The 17,298-nt window shown below is 36.5% G+C and overlaps 1 protein-coding gene across 2 annotated transcripts in view; it reads right to left on the bottom strand.

The window, feature by feature from the left end:
• Positions 1-17,298, bottom strand: part of LOC121736927 (ras-related protein Rab-23) — a 55,894-nt gene that overhangs the window by 5,858 nt on the left and 32,738 nt on the right. The window contains exon 2 of one of the 2 annotated variants that reach the window (XM_042128395.1): positions 306-486. In XM_042128395.1, the coding sequence (XP_041984329.1) occupies positions 306-460 (155 nt within the window). In that variant the 5' untranslated portion in view covers positions 461-486. Of the gene's footprint in view, positions 1-87; positions 218-305; positions 487-17,298 lie in introns of those variants that run through there. The other variant, XM_042128397.1, reaches the window with a different exon arrangement.

A 17,298-nucleotide genomic window follows, 5' to 3' on the forward strand; every position in this document is an offset into this window, starting at 1 on the left:
AATTTGACAGTGATGTGAAGGACTGGGAACACGTACACACCATAAAGTTTAGTTTCACTCTGCATACGCTGTCAGAGCTCTACTCACTTGATCTGCCGCTCCAGGAAGTCGACGCCGATGGTCTTCTTGTAGTCACGCGTGAAGGTGCCGCGGCAGTACCGCTGGATCATGCTGGACTTGCCGACGCCGCCGACGCCCACTACCACCACCTTCAGCGCCACCTCCAGCTGCTCCTCCCGCATGACCACACCACACACCATGCCCAGCTCCCCACTAGCTGTATACGCTGTCAGAGCTCTACTCACTCGATCTGCCGCTCCAGGAAGTCGACGCCGATGGTCTTCTTGTAGTCGCGCGTGAAGGTGCCGCGGCAGTACCGCTGGATCATGCTGGACTTGCCGACGCCGCCGTCGCCCACCACCACCACCTTCAGCGCCACCTCCAGCTCCTCCTCCCGCATGACCACACCATGCCCAGCTGGACACTCTGGAACAACAAGACAAGATCGTGGTACTTTTTCGACGAGACTAGCGGGCTAATTTCAGTAGTTTCATTAACTATACTGGTTCGAATAAAAAAACATTAATTACTAGCTGTCCCGGTGAACTTCGTGTCACTTTAAAACCTTCCCTGGACTTCTACGAATATTGTAAGACTAAAATCAGCCCAAACCGTTTTCGAGTTTTAGCGTTACTAACATAATTGAAAATCCTTTTTTATATATTTGACTTTTAAGTATTATCACAAATCTTTTGTATGGGAGTATAGAAAAGTGTTGTTTTTAGACTTTTTCAGGAATTATTTTTTTTTTAGAATTTTTCTCTCCGTAAGAACCATCCTCGTACTTCAAGGAATATTTAAAAAAAAGAATTAGCGAAATCGGTCCAACCGTTCTCGAGTTTTGCGCTTAGCAACACATTCAGCGACTCATTTTTATATTATAGATTATATTTGTATGTTGGATAGTCTGCAGTTTTATGAATTATTCATTCAGACGTAGACGAAGTCGCTTGAAAATAAAATCCTGGCTTATTATCCTGATAAGTTATGGATAGGCTATCCACAACTTATCTGACAGATACTATCCATACTCTGTCTGTCAGACTTGTGGATAGCCTAACCGACACTTATCAGGAAGTGGTGAAACATGCCCTTAATAATAGAAATGCTAATTAAGGGTGTTGCAGAATGTTATCTCTTCACGCCCAAACCGCTGAACCGATTTTGTTGAAAATTAGTATGGTGGTACTTTGAATACCGGGAAAGGACATAGGATACTTTTCATCCCAAAAAATGTACGGTTCCCGCACGATAAACTAATTTTGGCGCAACGGAGTAAATAATAATTTCAATAATTTACAAGTTTGATGTGGAAACTCTACATTCTACTATTATTATTTTCTAGGTTTCGATATCCAAATCAAACAATTTTGTTGTTACAAAATAATTTAAACGTAATAATTATTATGTCATTAATTAAACACAATTTAACAGTGACCGCGACTAAACAGCGTTTAACAAAATGGCGACTAATTGAGATTGTGTAATTTGTAGGTATAATTAGCAGCGCGCTAAAACGTCGCTTTATTGAAGTGCTAAGTAATTCTTATTCCAACATGAATATTTCACGCTGTCTGTCTGTAGATATGGTATGTCATGCCCTACTTAATTAAATACATAACTTAAAAGTTGAAAACCTCGTAAGAAATAACTGTGTACGCAACTCTATAGTCTCTCTACCTTAAGCGGGGAGTGGAGCGCCATGGGGTTTTAGTGGGTCTAGTACCCTATAATAGAGGAGTCTCACATACTTCATCTGATATCCCCATTTTACTGGGGATGCGTCAAGCATTTCCCCAAGTAAAAAATACCTAATATCTTAACACAATTTTAAAGAAAAATATTTTTACAATTTTTTAACAATGCAAAAACAGAGAGATAGTAACAAATTAATCTCTCTGTTTTTGTATTGTTAATTTTATACGTGGGAGAATCATGCTTCGGCACGAATGGGCCGGCTCGACCGGAGAAATACCACGTTCCCACAGAAAACCGGCGTGAAACAGCGTCAGCGTCAGTGTTTCGTCGAGTGAGTGTGTTTACCGGAGGCCCGATCCCCTACCCTATTCCCTTCCCTACCCTCCCCTATTCTCTACCCTTTCCTACCCTCCCCTATTACCCTATTCCCTCTTAAAAGGCTGGCAACGCACCTCCAGCTCTTCTGATGCTGCGAGTGTCCATGGGCGATGGAAGTTGCTTTCCATCTGCAGATGACCCGTTTATAGGGGCCATAAGCATTATTGAATTAACAACCGTGTCATAAACAAGTACACCGGAGTTAATGTTCCTTCAGTTAAATATAACTGTACGCCCCGAAACGGAGTTTTTAATTACGAGGGGAGGTACAGTTTCGAAACCAGTTTTTTTACACCTGCTGATCGGGTCTTGATTTAGGTTGTTCACTACTGTACCTACTATACTAGGGCCTGAGAGTTGTTTTCCAATCATTCTAGCTTTTTTTTATGAAATAAGGGGACAAGCGAGCAAACGGGTCACCTGATGGAAAGCAACTACCGTCGCCCATGGACACATCAGAAGAGCTGCAGGTGCGTTGCCGGCTTTTTTAGCTAGCTAGCTGGCCTGGCAAACATTTTTTCGCACAAAATTCTCAAATTCTTATGTCGCGATGTTTGTAGTTATAGTATTCCGAAATGGCTGCATATCGGACAACACTATAATTATATGTGTTTGCTTCCCACTTCCAGACAGACACCTCTAAAGAATTAGGGCCTGTTTCACCAATTACTTATAACTTTAAGTGCCGGATAGGCTACCCACAACTAAATATATGACAGAGTATTCTTTATCCCTCTAGACTTTTAGGTGATCTGACAGTAGAAAGCAACTGTTATAAGTATTCGGCATTTGAAGACAGATTTCTAGAGTTAGCACGAAGAAAAATATAAGATAAAAAAATTGAGCTTCACGTTAACGAAAGTTAGGTTCACCCTAGGTTCACCATTGTCCAAGCCCCCCATGTGGGGCCTCTGTTCGGTAGGAACACGGTCGGGTTTTAGTGGGTACAGCTGCGGCCACTTACCATCTCTTCGGCCGTAGCAAGTCCCACATACCCCGGTGGTCCTTCCCCAACGCTACCGGGGATGTGTAATAGCATTTCCAGACCAAAAAAAAAAAAAAAAAAAAAAAAAAAAAAAAAAAAAAAAAAAAAAAAAAAAAAAACGCTATACGCATCGCAATAAGATTCATTTTAGCTTAGCATAAAACTGTAGGTTCTCTGGCGGATCTTCTCTATTTTTCATGTTTTTTTTTAATATCTTTGGAAATAAACATTAAGAAACAAAATTGTTCGGTTAAAGATATTTTAAAATAGATTTACTAACAATTTATTCAAATAAAATGTAAAATTATCCTAGTTAATACTTATATTTCGATGAAATAGATTTTCATCGGAGGTGAGTTTGTAAATTAATTACAGCTAAATTAATATTACGTTTTATTAAAATGTTTATGGTTTAAGGTATTTTACATATTGTGCTTTATATCTCATATTTTTAACACTTCGTTATTATATTGGAACTAGGTAAACCGGGAGTCACGGAATAACAAATTGGGGTTTATCCTCGCCTTAAGTCTATGCAACCTAAATTTCATTGTTGCTGGTCGTTCTTATCTTATAATAATTGGAATCTCGGAATCGGCTCCAACGATTTTCATGAAATTTAGTATATAGGGGGTTTCGGTGGCGATAAATCGATCTAGCTAAGAATCATTTTTAGAAAATGTCATTTTATTCGTGTTTTATCGATTACCGTAGTTTATCCGTACTTGTCCCTTATTATAGAGACTAGCTATTTGACCGAGCAAAGCTAGGTCAAATAGCTAGTCTCTTTAATAAGGGACAAGTACAGATAAACTTTCAGTTTTATTAAATGATGACAAAGGTCTGCAGGCTGCCTGGCTCTTACTCCATGTTTTTCTTAAGTAGGTGAAACTTGAGAGTCGTTATATTAAGTTTATGAATATGATAAATTGAACGTCAAAAATCAATTATCATAATCATTTATCATAAAAAACAAACAAATTAATTTCACATTCTGGTTTGTTCTAAGATTATCCTAGTCACGTATTTAAAGAGATCTTAAACATTTTCTAGTCTAGTCTCACTTTCGATGATTCGAAAGTGACAGTATTGCACAAAAAGTATTGAAATTAAAAGTGAGCTATGTAGGTTACACACGTTGGCTAAACACTTTAGCCTAAAGTCCGGTTGCCGGATAGAAAGAAGACCATTGACCTGTAGCTGCTTGTCTCTTTTACACGCTTATATTTTAATGCTGCACACATAAATTTCATCAAAATTGTTTCAGCGGTTTAGGCCTGAAATGGTAACAGACAGAAAGACGGATGGATACGTTTTGACCTCTGACACGTCAGACTGATTTTTCATATAATATATTTTAAATATGACCCATGAACTTCGTATCAATTTTAGTAACTCCTTAATTTTGTCACCTTATAAACCTTCCCTAAACTACCACGAATATTTCAAGACTAGGAAAATCGGTTTAGCGGTTATCAAGTTTTAGGGATACTAACAAAATTGAAATTCATTTTTTATCCTGATTTTTATAAGTACTTATTAACCTTTCTCGAATTACTTTATCAATTAAAATAGCCGCATTAAAATCCGCGTAGTGTATAGTTTTAAGATCATAAGCAATTATATAGGGACAGTCAACAGAAGACGACTTGGTAGAGTAATGTAGAGATATTGTAGCATTATTTATGTTGTCGGCAAGTTATCTGTTCGTTATCGGGCGGTTAACGTGTGTGAATCGATTATATTTAGTTTTACTTTCGACCAGTTTCTCTCGGTTTGTGCTCGTCATCCCACATTGCTGCATGTCATCGTGCTCTCATGCTTTGTAGGAAATTGTTAAAGTTAATGTCAAATTAGATTATAGGTTATTATTTTGTGTGTGTGTCCGTGTGTCTAATGACGCCCGAAATTACGGTGCGCCAAAATACGTTTATTACGCGGGAACCGGACATTTATTCGGATAAACATAGTCATACTTTATATTGTGCCTTCCCGGGCCTCAAATTATTTCCAATCTCTATTTTCTTTTTTTTTTATGAAATAAGGGGGCAAACGAGCAAACGGGTCACCTGATGGAAAGCAACTTCCGTCGCCCATGGACACTCGCAGCATCAGAAGAGCTGCAGGTGCGTTGCCGGCCTTTTAAGGGGTAATAGGGGAGGGTACGGAAGGGAATAGGGGAGGGTACGGAAGGGAATAGGGGAGGGTAGGGAAAGGAAAAGGGTAGGGGATTGGGCCTCCGGTAAACTCACTCACTCGGCGAAACCCAGCGGAAGCGCTGTTTCACGCCGGTTTTCTGTGAAGACGTGGTATTTCTCCGGTCAAGCCGGCCCATTCGTGCCAAAGCATGGCTCTCCCACGTCTATACCCATTACCCAGCGAACTTAGCTAAGTATAGGTTGGCCGCCAAAGACTTAACTATGCAATCTTTACTTAAAAATGGATGATTAATTAATTTGTTTTACATTCAATGACATTTCAAATTCGAATACATGAATAAAATGTAAATTGATTAATTGAATAATATTAACAAGATAAATTATGATTTCGTTAAATCACCGTTAAATTTTAACATTCATCATTATGAATGTGTTAATTTTATGGTTTGAAATAGAGACATTAATAATTTTAATAATACCTACACGCAGTATTATAAATTATTATTTATTACGAATAATACATTATGCGCAGGATATAAATAGAATGAAAAGAATTATGATAGCGTTTAAGATAAATAAATCATAATTCTTTGCAGACCCATTTTTAACATCTTGTTTTGTCACGATAATTTTTAAGGTATTCTACGAAGTACGAAATACGAATAATAATAAAAACTATAAGTACCTACTACTACTTATTCAAATTCAAATTATTATTTGACTTATGTAGTTACTAGTTACCTATCGTACATTTTTCAAATTGGACACCATAGAGGAATATAAACATATACCGGATATTGGACTCTTTAAAGTTTAATTCTACTTATCTCTAAATTCTGCCCATAAAAATATTATTTATGATTTTTGAAATGTCACAGTCATTGACCACTGACCACTGACCAGTTTTTATAATAGCCTAAAGGCTGCCAGTTTTGACGACCTCTGTGGCTCAGTTAGTGGGCTGTTGGTAGCTCAAGCTGGGGGTCGCGGGTTCGAATCCCGCAGACGCAACAAAAAGTTTTCAAAGTTCCTGGGTCATGGATATCTATTAAATATGTGTACCATAATATAATAAAAAAACCTTAATATAGTTAACACAGAAACGCGACAAACATGGCGAGGTGATGCAGTTTTCAATTGGATATAGAAAATTAAAGTTTGTTGACTATGTAAGAAAATATATAACGTTTCATTGCAGCAGTTCTGATTTCAAATTGCACACCGCATGTGGACGTGTCTAACTGTATGGTAAATAAAGTTCAAATTTGAATAACTATCTGTAAAACGCAGCGTTTCTTCGCGTATCCTTTACTTACGTGTGGCATGACCCTAACAAAGAATTATCTTTACAAAATAATAAATAGGTATGCATAGACCCTCGTCATTATTTTTTATTATTTTGGCTTATTTCTTAAGTAAACTTCGAAAATACTTTGTCTTAATAATATATTTAATTAATATCGATTATGACACTATCTGTCAAGAAAACAACATCGTTATTTTCCTATAAAATTTTCAAAACCTAAAATTTTCTTAATATTACAAAATTTTAGAAGTGAAAATACTGCATCTTTATACCTTTTCAAGAAATAATTACAGACAACTTAGAACAAAGCCGCATACATTATATTATTATGCACAAATAAAATGGTGCTCTGAGAAGAACCGAGTGCCAGAGCAAGTAATTGTTGGACAAAATAAAGAAGCAAGACATTGAGCTGCCAGCCTTATTGAAGTACTCTCCTGACCATAAGATGTGGAAAGTAAAATCTCAGCTAGTTTGGATCAAGGACTATACCTTAATGTGAGAGAGGCCTGAGCTATTCCTACAGGGTAATTCAGTGCGGTCCGGTACTCTGATGCTCATCGATGACAGAGAGAACTAACACAGAATCTACAGACAATTGCCAGTATAATGTCCATACCAACGGTGCATGATGATGGATAGTGATTGCTGAAAGCTAGAAATTTCGTCTATTGAAAAATAAGAGAAGCATCGACTTCCTTACACAAGCTACATTTTGTCACAGATAGTTTTTTGTAGTTAGTCTACCTCATTTTTACTATGTAACTTATGTAAATAAAATATTTCCTAAGGCCCTAGTTTAAGTTACATTTTTAAGTACGATGTCTATAGATATTAATAATGGTAACCAACGCATTGCATGCCCGCACTGCCCTTGCTCAAGTCGCCGATTTAATGGTATTCACGGGTTGAATATTCATATCAGCCGCAAGCACAAGCACCTGTTCCCGCAACCTTCGTCCGATTTATCCTGCATCTCGACATCCCTCGGCGGCACCACTCAGCCCAACCAGGTCAGTAAAGACCCATTCGATTTCGAAAGCCTCTCCAAACTCAAGTGCAGTGTCCGCGTATTGAAACATGTGCCCAAAGGAGCCAGAAGTCTTGCAGCTGGCAAACTGGCAGACCTGATCGATGTTTGTGTCGATAGAAACTCAAAAGCAGCCTAGTATGAATTTTTAACCTTTGCCTACTCCGCACTGAGGGTACCAGATCAGACAGGCCAATCATCTCTAACGACAAAAGTAAAACACAATATCGACAACCCCTGCCCTTTGCCATGCGAGATCCCAAATCGGATGCCTTTCGATTTATGCAAAAGGGTAGAAGCAAAAGTACACGAAGGTGATTTAGCAGGAGCGGCACGTCTGCTCGTCTCAGACTGCAAAATCGCCCCCACCAACACAAACACTCTAGAGTCCCTAATCCAAAAGCACCCTGCTCCCTCTCGCCCACTGTCCATACCACATTTTTTTTTTCAATTATTTACCTGGCGCCTGTATATATTGTTATTGTTAATTTTGTAGTTTGAATTATGTAAGTACTTAATTTAATTAATAATTAGTATAATATAATATTATTGTTTTTAATAAGAAATTAGATATTCTTTTTGATAATTTAAAATTAATTATATTATAGTGTTAGGTTAATTTTAAAGTTCTATGTGTAATCAAGCTGTGATTATATTGTTAGAAGTCTGATAGTATAAAATATATTTATTAATATCTTATATATGTTTTGTCATAACTTCATAAGTAAAGCTGTTCTGTCATAACTTTATAAGAAAAGCCTTGGCTTCACTAACGTACAAAACCGCTTTTCCCGTTACTATGGGCATAGTATTAGCGGACCATCAGAACCAAACATAACTCAGAGTAAGTAGCCGTCGCCGCCAGCTATATAGAACTTTCTACCTTTTGACTTTTGAGAGACATTCCTCATATAATTTTATGTTGCTATGATGCTAAGTCTATGTTTAACTAAGGCCACATTGCTTCATTGCGTTGCGGTGCGTTGTGCTGTCGGAATCCGCGTTAAGACGACGCGCTACAGCCGACAACACAAAGCAAGACGGTGACAGCCTGTGGTGACAGCATAGCACATTTTTTTTTAATTTAATTTGGGGCCGTCTATGGGCTCTGCGCCCATATCCTTTTTTTGCTATCTTTGTATTGTTTTTCTCACCAAGGATAATTGAAATAATATTATTAATTGTATTTTTTGTAGCACGTACTACATAGTACTTATTTGGGTCTGTGATAATCTCAGCCATTCAAAACATAAAATTAAATTATTTGTACACAAAAAGATACACACTGTACTGGCTACTAATTATTATTGGTACGTGTTGGGTCGCCTATTCCAATTTTGTTTGGCTCATTTAATATGACATCGTCTCGTCATGTTGTTATGTGAACTGACCCTTATTTAATTTATCACATCTACAGATCTACTGCCCATTGCTGTACCGACTGCAATCGTAGCGTCATCGTTGTGGTGTTTTGCGCTCAAACCGCATCGCAACAAAACTGAGTAATGGCCTCATATCATAATAGTATTGAGTTCTGAGGTGTGAACCATTAAAGGCTTTCTATACCGCCTAAGGCTTTTAACGGGTTTGAATTAGTGATCACGTCTTATTATTTCGATGAATCAAAACATGTTTTACAATAATAAGTCAACCTACAAACTAAATACAAAAAGATTTACACAAGGAAATAAAAGAGAAAATAGAAAACGGGGAAATTGGAAAATAAAACTAACGTAGCGTGAATTGGAAAAATAATAAAAAAACATACCTGCTTATAAAAAATAAATTAATAAAAGAAAATTATATAGTAGAGGATGGGAAGGTGCTATTTTAGTAGTCACTCGAGCGTCATGGAGACCTAGTAGGTTTTTTACATTAGGTAAGACTGATAAAAAAAAAATAAGAGCGTTTTTTAATTTAAGCGGTGGGTTCAGAAACTGCAGCCATTTTAAAGTTTTGAAAAAGAAAATATATTCACAAAATTGGTTAATTAGGTAAATTATAAATATATTTAAGACAACAAGGACTAAATCATTTTTTTTTTAATGAAATAAGGGGGGCAAACGAGCAAACGGGTCACCTGATGGAAAGCAACTTCCGTCGCCCATGGACACTCGCAGCATCAGAAGAGCTGCATGTGCGTTGCCGGCCTTTTAAGAGGGAATAGGGTAATAGGGGAGGGTAGGGAAGGGAAGGGAATAGGGGAGGATAGGAAAGGGAATAGGGTAGGGGAATGGGCCTCCGGTAAACTCACTCACTCGGCGAAACACTGCGCAAGCGCTGTTTCACGCCGGTTTTCTGTGAGAACGTGGTATTTATCCGGTCAAGCCGGCCCATTCGTGCCGAAGCATGGCTCTCCCACGTATAATTATTATATACATTTAGTTTAATGTTAAACTAAATGATTTAGAAAACTTAGTTCGGAAAATATGATCCTATATATTAAATATGTCCCTAAAGGCTTACCTTACCTGACCTTTGAATCGTCAGTGCTTTATATGGAAGCTTCTTTGGGGTAGGTATACTAAACATCCCCTATCTTAATCTAACAGATCCGATGACATTTCAATATAAAAAAAATAATTAACACACCACGTGAGAAATCTGATTTCTATACCAGGATAACTAGACACATGTCGGAAGTCTATACAAGCTTAATCTGACACGCTCGAGCTAATCCCGATATCCGCTCTTCCCCTCCCCAACTATAAATAGTCACAACGTGCGTGTAATTAAATATTGACAGAAAATTGTCCCTTCACGTGGTCTATTCTTGATGTGTGCCAAATAACATAAAAATTGCTCCAGTAGTTCTTAAGATAATAAGCAATTTCAAATAACTCCGTTTTATCCACACTTTCCTCTATTTCTTCGCTCCTATTAGTGTTAGCGTGATAAAATATAGCTTATAGTCCTCGATAAATAGGCTATCTAACACTGAAAGAATTTTTCAAATCGGACCAGTATTTCCTGAGATTAGCGTGTTCAAACAAACAGACTCTTCCCAATTATAATATTATAAAGTAGTATAGATATAAAAATATAAAAATTAATTAAAAATCAAAAAACCCGACTGCAAAAAATGTTAACTAAAAAGAACGAAACAAGACCTAATTCTGCCGGAGCCATCGAATCCATGTTTTAATTGATACGACTCTTGCTTACGAGTTTCATGCCAATTACATAGAAAAATGTAGAAGAAGAAAGTGGATTATAAAATGCAGTCGGAGGCATGTCGCACCAAGTTTACCTAACATTAATTTATAAATTATAAAATATTATGCCTCCGACTGCATTTTATAATCCACTTTCTTCTTCTACATTTTTCTATGTAACCTTCTGTTTATCCTGGCATGAAACTCGTAAGCAAGAGTCGTATCAATTAAAACATGGATTCGATGCCTCCGGCAGAATTAGGTCTTGTTTCGTTCTTTTTAGTTAACATTTTTTGCAGTCGGGTTTTTTATTTTTAATTAATTTATTTTATTTTCGACTTTTTAGTTGTAGCCATCTAACCATTTCGACAATCAACCTAATAAAAAATTGAAAAACTACCGTGCTGATATTTCTAAGTGTACCTACAATACGTTATAATAGGTACATAGGTTTGGTACTGTTTGAATGTATGTTTCTAGTTTTAAGTACCAAATCATTGTTTTTTTTAATACTTTGTCATTGAATTTTCATCTTGTTTCAGTAATGTCAGTTTATTTTTAATTATGTATTTATCCATGCAGGCGGATTTTGGTTTTTTCTTATTTTATTACTAGCGGTTGGCCGCGGCTACGCCCGCGTTGATGTCGGTTGGCGCTGCAAAAAGCATACCCTGGAAAGACTCGGTCAGCAAAATGATCGCTAGGTCAATTCACAGACTTCGACACTAACATCGACAACACAGTCATGATACGCTGGCAGCACCCTGCACAGAAAGTCTTCCTCCCGCACGCGCACCCGCCTTGGTGGCGCCAACTATCGTAATATTTTAATTTCGCCATAATTTCAAAACCAAATGTCCAATTTTATTCATTCAAAGACCAAATATTATCTACATAACTGTACTTAGTCATGGAATAATTTATTTTGGTAAGAATTAAAAGACTGAGTAAAATAAACGCGTTTAAATGTAGTCCAAAAAAATTCAAGATTTTTAAATAAAAAAATGGTTATTGTGCCTCACTCGACATAGATACGTATAGTGCACAGACTACTTAGGGATACTACGTATCGTATAGTGTGTCGCGGACTTTTTTGTAGACCATATTTATAAGTTCTATAATTACTAGAACATTTTATGGTTCTATCTTTTATAGTTTAGGCAGCGTACGTAAAATAAGTAACTTTTCTGGTTGATTTTTTACACCTTGCGTCCGAAGAACCCAAATATCTTACGGAACCCTATTTTTTTCAAAATAAAATTCAGCCTATGTTCAGCAAAAATAATGTAGAATTCCAATGGTAAAAGAATTTTTCAAATCAGTCCAGTAGTTTCGGAGCCAAACAAACAAAAAATCAAAACTTTCCTCTTTATAATATTAGTGTAGATTTATCGTTCCACTTAATATTAAAACTGCAAGTTATATACATATTTAGAATCAGTGTTTAAAATCCTTTATTTTGATACCCCACTCGATATGCTTGGTAGAATTTTTATTTTTTTACCTCACAATATGGCGTCAAACATCTGCCATTTTGTTTTTTTTTTTAAATGTCACCTATCTAAGAACACTTGGGTCATTAAGACAAATCTAACGATACCTCAAAATATGTGAAAATCCGTTTAGTGGTTCTGGAGATAGATAGAGTGGTAATAAAGAATATTACAATCATACAAGATACGCGCTAAACACATAACCCTCCCGGCAGTCGGGTAAAAATTAGAGATGTGCCGACTACTCGCCGACTAGTCGGTAAAGCCGACTATCTGGCCACTTTTGTAGTCGGCGACTAGTCGGCAAATAGTCGGCAATAAGCGCCTTCTTACTTTTTTATTTTGGCTATTATTAAAATTACAAAGAAAAACCTTGATTATTTATAATGAGTTCATATCACACTCTTACACAATATTTTAAAATTAAAAGTATTTCTGAAATTACTTGCTAGCAGCTAGTTAAAAAAATATTAATATAAATTTTTAATAAAATGTTTAACAGCAAATTACGTATGTATTATTAAATTAAGATTGAAGATCAACTGTATCATAAAAACAAAAAAAAGTAACGTACGCGAAGTAAACATGATACGATCCGACATCTTCGCAGGCGGCGTGCTGCGTGAGTGACTTACCCGCGAATCAGCAGTAAAAAAGCGTTACGAAAACTTCCGAAACCATGATCGGCTTGGCCGACTAGTCGGCCGATTAGTCGGCTTCTTTGCAGCCGACTAATCGGCTAGTCGGCTAGTCGGCTAAAGTCATGATCGGCACATCTCTAATAAAAATATAAAACAAATAGTATAGAAGATAGAGCATATATTATGCAAATAAACATCCATATAATCTTGTACATATTTTATGATACAAATTAATATATTACAGTGCGTGTAGACACAGACAGACAGACCCACTCTCGTGTTTACGCAGCTACGCACGGAAAGGAAAAACACCGAATCAATATTCAATATGCAGAAATATAATCTCGACCCACTTGCTCAGCACTGTGACATATAAAAGCCGATCGGGCGAGACTCATCGCATATGCATGCTGTGTCAATGCATGCAAGTTATTATAGTCATAATCATGCAGAAATATGAGATGCTGGGTTAAATTATCATGAAAAAGAGGACAACAAATGTGTGATGCTAATCTTGGAGCTCTTTGCAGCTAATTTTAGGAGCTTGATCAGGATCTGTTTAGAGACATCTGCCTTTGGAACTTATGGTTGATTCAGACCGCAAGGCGACGCGTAGATGCATTTCTAAATTAGTATGGATTTGACAGATTCGCATGACATCTCACGCAATTGAAATCTGTCAAATCCATAGTTTATGCCGCGCCTCGCCTCGCCTCCCCTCGTCTCGTTGCGGTCTGAATTGACCCTTAATGTGCCCTGCAGACTGCAGTATCCATGGCTAATGCCTGCTAACAACTCACATCTTCGAAACATCATGTTTCGAGACTTTATTGATAAGTATAAATGATCAACTTATCGTCGTTAACACGCAACTTCCTTTCCCGGGACTCAAAGTATCTTCATTGTTCATACCCAGCAAAATCGGTTGAGTAGTTTGGGCGTGAAAAGATAACAGACACACAGGCAGATATTATAATATACACTTTTGCATTTATAATATTAGTAGGTATGGATATGAATAAATATTATAGTACAGTACTCCCAAATTAATAATGTGTATGCAAATCTTCGCTAATTGTCGTAATCACGACAACACTCTGTGGTCGCTGCAAAGCGCTGTTTTTTTAAATTTAAGGCTAGGTTATTCCAAATTCACGTTTCTAGAATGAGTAATTTTTAAAGAAAGCGTCATTAAAAAAAAACTGAAAAATATATACATGTATAGATACATCTTTTAACTAGTGACTTTTATGGTTAGAAACACAATACAGATAATTTTACTCGATAAAAAAAAATCCGAAACAACCTCGATTTTAAAAACGTTTTTAAGTTTTATAGGACTTACAGGGACTCAATCAAAAAATAATTTGGATAGTTCGATTACTATTAAAATTTTAAAGGGAAATGTACGGATACATGTTTAGTTATACAATTTTTTATCTAAGTAAAAAGGTTTTTTCTCCTATTTCGCCCTATCATGGACGCGGCGAGCGTCGTAACCGCCACTGTACAAGGCACGCTGATATGAATGTTATTTTAATGTCATTTACGTCGATATTCGCACTGACAGACATCAGCCTGCTAATTTAGGAATAACCTCCCCTTAAGTTTAAAACAGCGCTTGCAGCGACGTCTTCCGACGCTCGGGAAATACGACCGTTGCGCGTTGCCGAAAAATTACGAAAATTCCTATGCGCATTATCACTTTCGGAGCACTGTATCTGCATATTGCCGTCTAGTGCTCTACCATTTTTGCTGCTTAAAAGACGGCTCGTGTACATTCCGAATTTATACTTGATTAAGATGTGTGTTGTTTTGAAAGTGAAAACGATGTAACATCATTTATCAATTTTGTTCAATAACTATCGTGCTCAAAAAACTTTCGCTCCGTCAATTAGTCATCAACAAAAAAGTAAAAATGAAATAAACATTATTATACCTACTAGTCGTTTCTTGTCGCATATCGTTTCTTGTTGATAAATATTATAATGTTGTGTTGTAAAAAGTTGGACTTGAAACAAAGTAAAGATTGTTTCCGTCTGTGTTTGCATGATGCTTCAACACTAACGGGCCGGTTCGCCTCTCAGCAATAATATAAAGTTGAAGGGTTTGTTTCAACGCGTTTATCTCACTAGCTACATTAACGATTTTATTATTTCGCACAGATATAGAGCAGACCACGGCGAAGGACGAAGGCTATTTTTTGGAATATTATTATAGTGTATATTGTACCTATAGTGTCAGAGGAATTGACATAGCCGCGTGGAACGTGAAAGACCTGCTTTTAGAGAAATTCCTTATTTAAAGCCTAGAGATATCTACTTTGAGCCCCGGGAAAGGTTACTTTTTATCCCGGAAAAGTTAGGTTACTTTTTATCCCGGAAAAGTTAGGTTACTTTTTATCCCGGAAAAGTTAGGTTACTTTTTATCCCGGAAAAATGTACAGTTTCCACGCGATAAATGAATTTTGCGCATCGAAGTTTCGGGCATCAACTAGGGACTATCGTCTTGAGGGTCGAGCGTTTGGAGTCCGGCCACAAAGTCAATTTTAGCTCCTTTGTGGTGAGGGTCCCGACGCATCATCTACCGACCTTCGAGGACGAGGAGTTCTGGCCCATTGGAGTCGTCTACAGGAGGACGACTTCCGAACACGTCGCGCCCCACGTCGCAGACAATACGTGTTTAGTGCTTAGTGTTAGTTTTAGTATAAATGTATGTATGTTAGTCTATAAGGTATATAACATGGGCCAAGGTGCCTGATTAAAATAAATAAATAAAACAATGATTCCTATTTCCTATATTAAATCAATGATTGCGGTCACCATCATCAATGGAGCCGTTACCGCCTGTGGTCGTCCTCATTGTCCGCGAATTGCATGTACTGTTACTGCCTTACAGGTGTTGATTACACAATACACAATGCGCAGTTACTGTCTGATTGGATTGGAACGCGAGGCAACGCAGGGTTCGATTTAAAATTAGGTTTATTTTGAACTTTGTTCAATAAACATAGTCTAAAATATAAATCAAAAAGTAATACTTTGAAAAAGTTATCTGAAAATGCCAAATAATTTGGACATAGTATGGCAATTTAGTTAAAAGAAGAGGTACGAGTAACTTTGGGTTTTTTTTTCTATCGAGTGAAGTTCATGATATTGTGTAATGGAATATAAATTCCACTGTGTTAGATGATTAGATCGTTAACTAACACATATATTTTGTTCAGAATTTAAATTACTATATTTTTATGTCTCCTGTCAATTTTAAATCTTGAAAATCGTCCGTTTATGGGAATACAGGTTCTTAAGGCGGGGATTAATCTCAATCCAAAACGATAACCTTACACACAATCAAAGACCAAGCGTATACGCATCGCAATAAGATTCATTTTAGCTTAGCATAAAACTGTAGTTACTCGGGCGGATCTTCTCTATTTTTATGTTTTTTTTTAAATATCTTTGGAAATCAACATTAAGGAACAAAATTGTTAGGTTAAGGACATTTTAATATAGATTTACTAACAATTTATTAAAAAAAAAAAACAAGTTAGTTGTTATTGCTGGAGACTTTAACATAGATATATTGAAAAACAACTATGTTACACTAGATCTTGAGTGTTTACTGTCAAATTATAATTTAAAGCTTGCTACTAACGAACCCACAAGAGCCAGTAGCCAAATATGTATAGACAATTTTGCACACAATATTTCTAGGACCTGCAAAACTGAAGTGATTGAATTGGCCCTATCAGATCACACAGCTCAGATTATACACTGCCCGACAAAACAAATACCTGTCATAAAATATTGGCGAATAAAACAGCGAGATTATTGCCCAGAAAACATATTAAAACTAAAAAATTGCCTAAAAAACTTAAGTTTTAGTGATGTTTATGAGATTGAGGATGCAAATCTTGCCTATGATTGCTTTATGGAAACCTTTGAACTATTCTATAACCTATGTTTTCCATATAAAATAATCAAAATACCCATTAATAAGAAACCAAAATGGCTGTCTCGCGGAATAAAATTTTGATGTAAAAAGAAAAGAAAATTACTATGGTTATTTAGAAAAGTACCTACCCCCCAAAATAAATTAAATCTCATGAATTATTCAAAATTATTAAAAAGAATCATAAAATTAACTCAAAAATCTCAAAATTGCTACAAAATTAAGATGGCCAAAAATAAGTCTAAATCAATCTGGAACATTATAAAACAAACAAAATACAATTTACCAAGAGAAAATATTTCTGAAATAACGATAAACAATTGCACTTTAACTAATCCTGCAGAAATAGCTAATAAATTTAACGACTACTTTGTAGATAAAATTGACAACATCTTGGGATATGGCAAAAATGTCACAGAGAACATAATACCCTCGGTAAAAT

This window comes from Aricia agestis, chromosome 20, assembly GCF_905147365.1.
Source record: "Aricia agestis chromosome 20, ilAriAges1.1, whole genome shotgun sequence".
NCBI lineage: Eukaryota > Metazoa > Arthropoda > Insecta > Lepidoptera > Lycaenidae > Aricia > Aricia agestis.